Source organism: Ipomoea triloba, chromosome 13 (genome assembly GCF_003576645.1).
Source record: "Ipomoea triloba cultivar NCNSP0323 chromosome 13, ASM357664v1".
Classification (NCBI taxonomy): domain Eukaryota; kingdom Viridiplantae; phylum Streptophyta; class Magnoliopsida; order Solanales; family Convolvulaceae; genus Ipomoea; species Ipomoea triloba.
The window spans coordinates 2530200-2538862 of record NC_044928.1 but is presented as its reverse complement, the minus strand read 5'-3'; the positions used below and the strand labels follow the sequence as shown (position 1 = coordinate 2538862).

Below are 8663 nucleotides of genomic sequence, written 5' to 3'. Positions count from 1 at the left end.
CTTGAATAATATATATATATTGTGGTTTTAATGAATTGATTTTTTATCATAACATAACTAATCAATAATTGATCTTGATCTTTCATCAATCATACCCCCCAATCCCCACTTCAACACATATTCCTCAATCCTAATCAATCGTCCCACCTTCCAAATCCCACTTCAACAAACCACATCACCACTATTACCTGCAGACTTTACTAATAAAAAATATTTTAACTCCCAGCAAAAAATATCTGCTAAGTAAACCAGCTACACACCTACACATCTATCAATCAAGAATTTAATGGGATAGGCCTAATCCCAACCAAGGTCTTGTTTATCTGTCTTAAGCTAGTGGTGGAGGGCCACTTTGAGCCTTAGCCCTTTGCCTATAAAAGGGAGAACATTCCAAGCATCCAAGTGTGAGTTGGAGAATAGAGATTTGAGAGAATATATAGCAGCCTTGAGAGATTCTGTCACAGTTCTCTTTTTCACTTTTATCATCTCTTTTCACTGTTGAACTTCCTTTGAAGGAAATGGTGAGTATGGAGTACTTTTTTGTTTAGAAACTGGATGGGTAAATGTTAGGTGTGAGATGAGTTAAACCTTGGCCACAGTGAAAACCCATCATTTTCAGAGCATATTAGATGCATTCATGATCTTTGTTTCTTTTCTTTTATTACAATCTGAATCTTTTGGGTTGAATATTGTCATAGGAGAGAAAGATGAGTTGGACGGTTGCAGATGCCGTGGATTACAAGGGATTCCCAGCTGATAAGTCTAAAACTGGTGGATGGGTTCCTGCTGCACTTATTCTAGGTTTGTCAGCTATCTCCATACTTATATATACATATATATTCTTCATCATCATACCAATAAGACATGATGAATTCTTGATGAGAAAATAGTGATTTTTCCAATCTTTTGTTTTTTTTTTTTGTCAAAGTATTACTATGATAGACCATCTCAACTTATAGTACTTACTGTAAAATTGAAGTTTGTTATAACTCGAATACGGTTAAGAGGCAGAAAACTGCTAGAAAGATTTTTTATCAGTTAGTGATGTCCAATCTACGATCATTACGTGCCGTGGTTGATAAAGCCCTTGAATTGGTTGATCATAGATGTGATGCAAGAACAGACATGGCTGTTCTGAAAGGTTATTCTTATTGTCATGCAACCTATGTTGATGTTTGAGTGGATAGGGAAGGGACTGGGTGGGCAAGAAGGGGGGGGGGGGGGGCATGTTAGTTTGAATGAATGTGTGAAGGGGATTAAAATTAGAGTTGGTGGTTCATGCAAAATCAGAGATAGGTGACAGATAGAAAATATTAAAATTATTACTAATAGTTTTTTTTTTTTTTTGAAAACCATTATTACTAATAGTTAATTCAAGTTTAAAATTAAATTAACATCAAATGGTTAAATTAATAAATGGTTAGTTTAATCTAGTACTAGTTGTTATCTTTCCCCAATGTTAGGAATGGAGAATATGCTTATACTATTAGAGGTAGGACCACTAAAGCAAAGGTCTTCCATCATTCTGATAATAGTGTCATATATATGCATGTGTCATTCATTGTGACAGACCATAAATTAGAGAGAATATTGTTTGATTGATTGGAATTCCTAAATCCTATATATGCACTCTATTCACTTTATAATGTATTTTCTAAAGAAAGATTTTGCCATAATCGTATTCCGCCGATTTATCTCCTGTATCATTTTTCGTCACAAAAAAAAAAAAAATCCTTAAAATTTAGGATTAAAATGTATCTATTTTCAAAAAAATATTTTTGTTTATTTAATTTTTAAAAATTTTCATTTTATTTTAAAAATTAATGCTCATCTTAATATATGTAATTAATTCTCGAATGGGCAAATCATGTTTAGTAGTGATAAATTAGCGATTAAAATCAAAGAGTGAGGGCGCGCAAGAGATTAATTATGGTACCGATCAACATCAGTGCCAATTAATCGGCCAATAACACAGGCAAAATTAAATATACCATTTTCTTTTGTTACATAATTTATTTTTGGCAGCGATATCAATAGAATATGATGGATATAATTTGGTATATCATTTTTTGTCTTGTTTAAATGCCATCTACATACATAAAGCTCCACTATGATAAAGGTGAATAAAACTTTCATGCACTTTAGGCTTTCCATATTAAATTAAGTTAAAACTTTCCAAGCATCAAAAGCTGTCACCATTTATTAAAGCCTAATTAATCAATGCTTCAATAATTATATCTTTTGATGCCATGAACTTTTACTTTCCATAACGGTGAAACTTTTGGGCTAGTAACAAACGGAGGTTACATGATCAATTTAAATGCCACAATTGTGATATTTAGGAATTTAATTATTTTCTCATGATTAAGTCCCTATTTGATTTAGGAGAAAGCGTGTAGCCTACACTAGTTTAAGTCATCATAGTTGGTCAGCTCAAACTGAAAAGCTAATTAATTAGACAATTTTTTTCAAAATCTAAATTTGAAATCTTATGACTACTAAATTATTTGCTCTGCTCGACCAACTCAATTTGGGCTATCGATCTCATGATTAAACCCCTATTAATTTAGAGATAGAAGACCCCTATAAAACCTATAAGAAACTATTTTGTCATCCTAAGAGATTCTACGCAACAAGAACATAATTAATCTCGGTGTGTAGTCCTACTTGACTGATTAACTAAACCTTTGGTTAGACAAAAACAATAAGTAATTAGAATTTTATTTTTGAATTAATGGTATTGATTATTAATTCATAATCTTAGAGTGTAATATTTCTAAATTTTTATAGGAATTGAAATTGTGGAGAGGCTTTCCACCATGGGAATAGCTGTGAATCTTGTGACATACTTGGGTGGGACTATGCATCTTCCTAGTTCAACCTCAGCCAACATTGTGTCTGACTTCATGGGCACTTCCTTTCTTCTGTGCTTGCTTGGAGGTTTTCTTGCTGATTCTTTCCTCGGAAGATACAAAACCATTGCAATCTTTTCCACTGTACAAATGCTGGTATGCTTCAATTCTTGTTTCAAGCTTTTTGCACTTTAAGAATCTATTACCTTATCCAGTAAACAAACTCTTTAAAGTGATAGTAAAATTACGCATTTATGTCTTGACTCAAACCCATAACATTTTGATATGTTCTGCATCAATCTCAATTAACAATTCAAAGGCAAGACCTTTTGTCATGTAATATCTGGTTTAACTAAAAGTTTAAACTAATAATGAAATTGTAATTACGCATTTAATGTGTTGTTTCAAACTCAGAACTTTTTGTCCGGTTTTCTCAACTAACAATTCAAACCCAAGACCTTTTGTCATGTACGAAGTAGTATCTAATTTAACTAAAAGCTAAGTTTAAACTGTAATTAGACATTTATTACATTGATTTAAACCGAGATCTTTTTGTCTGGTTTTGCATCTATCTCAATTAACAATTCGAATACAAAACCTTTTGCCGGGCAGTATTGAATTTAACTAAAAATTTAAACGGATAATAAGACTGTATATTTATGTTTATATATTATATGCTGGATAGCCATTAAAATTGTTTTGTTAACATTTGGTGAATTAGGGGACTGGCACTTTAGCATTAGCAACAAAACTCCCACAACTAAGGCCACCAGCATGCCACCCTCACCAACCATGCCAAGAAGCCAATGGTTTTCAAATGGGGATTCTATACCTAGCCCTCTACCTCATAGCCTTGGGCACCGGCGGCCTGAAGTCCAGCGTCTCCGGCTTCGGGACCGACCAATTCGACGACAAAGACGAGAAGGAGAAGGCACAAATGGCGTATTTCTTCAACAGGTTCTTCTTCTTCATCAGCATAGGGACTCTCACTGCTGTCACAGTGCTGGTGTACATCCAGGATGAAGTTGGGAGAAGTTTGGGCTATGGGATTTGCTCCATTGCCATGGTTGTAGCAATTGTTATATTCTTGTCGGGGACTACGAGGTATAGGTACAAGAAAAGCTCGGGGAGTCCGATTGTCCACATATTTCAGGTCATTGTTGGTGCTGTTAGGAAGAGGAATTTGGACCTTCCCTATGATGTTGGCATGCTTTATGAGACCACTCCCGAGGATTCAAGAATTCATCACACTGATCAATTCCTGTAAGTTTGTACACACACTTGCTAGATTCCTTGCAAAACTAATGTTTTTTGGTACATAAATTACACTTACTAGGCATGACCATACTGAACTTTTTTTTTATTTGCGTGGCCTGTGCTGGTAAATAAGTGAGGCCCTATCAAAGTATAAATAAACTGTGAATTGAAGAAAAGTGATTCGCATGAATATTAAGGAGTAGAATTTTTTTTGAATAATACGTAGTAAAATTTAGATCAGTCATGAACACTTAATTTTGAGCCAATATAATCACAAATACATATACTAACTATTGGGTCAGGGCTGGACTAAGAGCCCCCAAAATTTTGGGGTCCTGTGCTGTTGCACATCTTGCACGCCCTAAAATCAGGCCATGCACCATAGTTCTGTTTGAACCGAACCATTCATATACTCAGCTAAGTTCGTAATCATGCTGTTAGACTTGATAACCACAAGGTTACAAGTTTGACTCTCATCAAAAGCCGCCTATTGCCCTTTTTGCTAGTTAGAATTACAAGGCGGGATATTTCTAGCTGTTTTGTAAGTACTAAATTGAAGTTGTGTACAATGATATGTATGTAGGTGTTTGGACAAGGCTGCAATAGTTGCAGAAGGGGATTTTGAGGAGAACATCAACGGTGGTTCTTCATCATCCCCAAATCCATGGAAGCTAAGTCCAGTGACAAGGGTGGAGGAAGTGAAAATGATGGCTAGACTACTCCCAATCTGGGCCACAACCATAATCTTCTGGACAACCTATGCTCAAATGATCACATATTCAGTCATCCAAGCCACCACCATGGACAGATCAATGGGGAGTTTCAAGATCCCGGCAGGCTCGCTCACCGTCTTCTTCGTAGCTGCCATTCTCATCACCTTGGCTCTCTATGATCGCCTCGTCATGCCCCTTTGGAAGAAATGGAAAGGAACCCCAGGTATCCCATCACTCGTACAAAATTGAGCTAACAGATGCTTTCATTTCTGGTCCCACTAAAAGTTTAAACTAATAGTAAAACTATACGTTTATGACATAACTTGCAAAACATAGCTATAAAAACATTAGTAAAGGGGCAATATATCCCAGCCAAGAGGCCTTTGACTTAGTAACCACAATATTGCAAGTTAAATTCTTTACCCAGAATTGTTTATTGACCTTTTTAGTTTGAGTCTGTCCATAACAGAACTGCCTATTGACCTTCTTAGTTTGAGAGTTATGGACAGCTTAGACTGGTTTATTTCTGGGGTCCTTTGTAATCAGTTAAGGTCACAAGGCAGGGTAAAATGAGTTTACTGAATACACATTCTCGAATACCAGATTTTTCCTTTCACTAGAAAAACATTTAGTTAAAGGTTTCATAGTTCTATACTAAAGAAGTTTGTCCACCATGCATGCAGGGTTCACCAACTTGCAAAGAATTGCACTAGGCCTTGTTCTGTCAACAGTAGGAATGGCAGTATCAGCCCTAATAGAGAGGAAGAGGTTAGGAGCTGCAAAATCCGAGGGCCGACACAACTCAACCTTAACCATGAGTGTGTTTTACCTAATCCCACAGTTCTTCCTGGTCGGATCTGGGGAAGCCTTCATGTACACAGGCCAGCTCGATTTCTTCCTCACCCAATCCCCAAAGAGCATGAAAACCATGAGCACAGGCCTCTTCTTGACCACGCTTTCCCTCGGTTTCTTCGTCAGCAGCTTCCTGGTATCTGTTATCAAGAAGGTGACGTCAGCTAGCCATGGCGGCCAGGACTGGCTGGCGGATAACATCAACTACGGACGCCTGGATTTGTTCTATGGGCTTTTGGCTGTTCTCGGAGTGGTTAACTTTGTTGTGTACCTGATTTGCTCGATCTGGTTTAAGCCCAGGAAGAATAAATCTGCTGTAGAAATGGAGACTGTGATGAATGGGAATGGTGAAGAGAAGTGTTAGTTAGCGTTTCTAGCTTCTTCATTATATTCTTCTTCTTTTTGTGTGCAAAAACAAAAACAAAAAAAGAAGAAGAAATATAGGGTTGGTTTGTTAGTATAAATTTCTAGTACTGCAACGGCAGTGTACATAGAGGAATGATGCTGTGTCTTTTGGCATTGTTGTCTCTGTTTCTGTATTTGTGTTTGATCAGTATCAATGGAAGTGTGTTGGAATTTAAAGTATTATTTTCTGTTTTGTTGGTAACCATATTTATAATATAATCATGCAAGTGTTCCTAAATTTTTGGATTTAAAAGGTTAAAAGTATTCTATAAGTTGATACCCCTGTACACTGGTAGTTTTCTAGTAACTCCAAGTTCCACACACTGTTGTTGGAACAAGATTTTCGAAACAAGATTTTAAGGTGATTGGTTAAATCAACTGAGCTAACCTCACAGAACATGGAGTAGTCATTTTGGTAATGTGTTGTAAGAGCATCCCTATCCGTGCATAATACTTAGTTTATGTCAAATACATAGTCTACATGGAGGAGAGAGAGTGCTGGACAGAGAAAAATGAGGAGCTTCTACAAGGATGGGTTCTTGGCTGACAGATGGGGTTGGGAAGCAAGGACAGATGGGGTTGAGAAGCAAGGGTTGGTTGACAGGTGGAGTTCTTGGCTGACACAATTGATTATATATATATATATATATATATATATTAAATATCAAATTAGTTTTATTTTATTTTTCTATCCCTTCTCATTTTCTTTTTCCTAATCACACTTACAAAAAATACTCAAAAACCGTGACAAAATTCCATTCATACGGATGCTCTTAAGGGGAGGTTGCCAGTCTATCATCTATTTCATTTTGGTAATGGGTTGTTAAGGGGAGGTTGCCAGTCTATCATCTAGTTCTATTTTTTTTTTCATGGTTGATTCTGTCCAACCAAGAATAGGTCAGAGATTCTGGGTGGTCGGTCTGTCTCTTGTTTTGCCAAGACTATTGGCCACTTTTGCTTTGGTAGGTCTTTGTTTTTTCTGTCTTTTGTTTGTTTCTCCCTTAACTTTTGTTGTGTTTTCTTTTCATCTGTTACGGTCCAGAGCAGCTTTCCTGGGTTGGGTCTAGCGTGCAATTGTTACATATCGGCCAAAAACTTTTAGCGATTTTTAAAGCTCCATTTAGAAAAGAGAAAGAGGGCAAAAAATATAAAAAATAAAATAAAAAAAACAAAACCGATATTTGAGCTGAAAAGTCAAGAAAAAAAGTTTTTAAAAATACAAATAAAACGTGTGCACTCGCTGCACTACACGCGCAGTAGTTCCTAACCCTTTCCTCTTTTCTTTCAAATGACGGTTCCCACAAAAATACTAAATTTGCAAGAGTAAAAAGTCTATAAAAAAAATCCATCTCCACATCAATAAAAACCACTCTTTGATTTTTTGTTCTGAAAAACCCTAAAAATTGCACTAGTATGGATGCTCTTAGTACTCTACCTCTTAGTCGTACTAAAATTCTTCTCTTTATATATTCATTGTATTATTCCTTATTTGAATAAGACTATTTATCCCTATAAATAGTTCATTCAAGTATAGTACGTGTATAATTCAAGTATTAAATAACAATTCATTGCGAAAGACTTTGTGGTCTAATGGTACCCGATTTACACTTTCACATGGAAGAGAGTGGGTTCGAGCCCAAACACTACTGTCGATGACAGTATGACACTATACCCTACAGACAACCAAACACTTTGTATACATCCTCTAACTATTTACCAAGCACTTTGTATTCATACATCTTATTACATCCTCTAATTATTTATTTTGAAAGACCCAACTCGTTCCTTTTCTTTACGGGCAAGATCTCAGTGGCTACCAGCTTCGCTCAAAATTGGGTACGTCAGGATGCATTTATTTTGGCCATGCTCATCTTATCTCTATCCGATGAAGTTATGTATGTTGGAGTGGGTCATACCACGTCCCGAGCCCTGTGGTTAGCTATTGAAGCTGCCTTTGGGTCCTCCTCTTGGGCACACTCTTTGAGTCTCCCTAGTCTATGCAGTATTTGAGCTAGGGAGACTCCACAACGAGTGAGTATCTTGGCAAATCCAAGGTTTTAATTGGACTACTTTCCGAAGCTAGCCGACCAATTGGATTAGATGAACAGAATCTCCACCTGTTCAAGGGTCTCCGACCTGAGTATCACGCAATAGTTTCATCATCGACTACCAAAGAACCTGTCACCATTGAATAACTCAATGATTGCCTCACTGCACATACATCAGTTTATCTATGTTGTTAATGTATCTCTTTAGCTGTTCCTCCAGCCCATCCGTCAGTACTTGTTGCACAACGAGGGCCAACCGCTGCCTCTCCATAACAGTAGAAGTTACTCAGCATCGTGGCTGTGGACGTGGCAATAAAGGAGGTCAAGGTCGTGGATGCAGCCGGGGTTATGTTCCAAAGTGTCAGATCTGCAGCAATCTTGGTCATACTAGTCTATAGTGTTACCAAAGATACTCAGGTGCTCCCATTCCTCAAGCAAATATAACCTATGCAGATGATCTAGTTGGAAGTCCGTTTTCTCAAAACTGGCTTCCTAACACTAGAGCTACACATCATGCCACTCCAAACTCCTCTTCA

General features: G+C 36.9%; 1 protein-coding gene across 1 annotated transcript; it reads left to right on the top strand.

Annotated features, from left to right (window-relative positions):
* Positions 1-371: 371 nt before the first annotated feature.
* LOC116002178 (protein NRT1/ PTR FAMILY 6.2) lies at positions 372-6262 on the top strand. The gene is made up of 6 exons (XM_031242243.1): positions 372-521; positions 699-801; positions 2791-3008; positions 3574-4115; positions 4693-5045; positions 5506-6262. Exons 1-6 carry the CDS (start codon positions 519-521, stop codon positions 6036-6038), a joined length of 1752 nt encoding a protein of 583 aa, XP_031098103.1. The 5' UTR covers positions 372-518; the 3' UTR covers positions 6039-6262.
* Positions 6263-8663: the final 2401 nt, after the last annotated feature.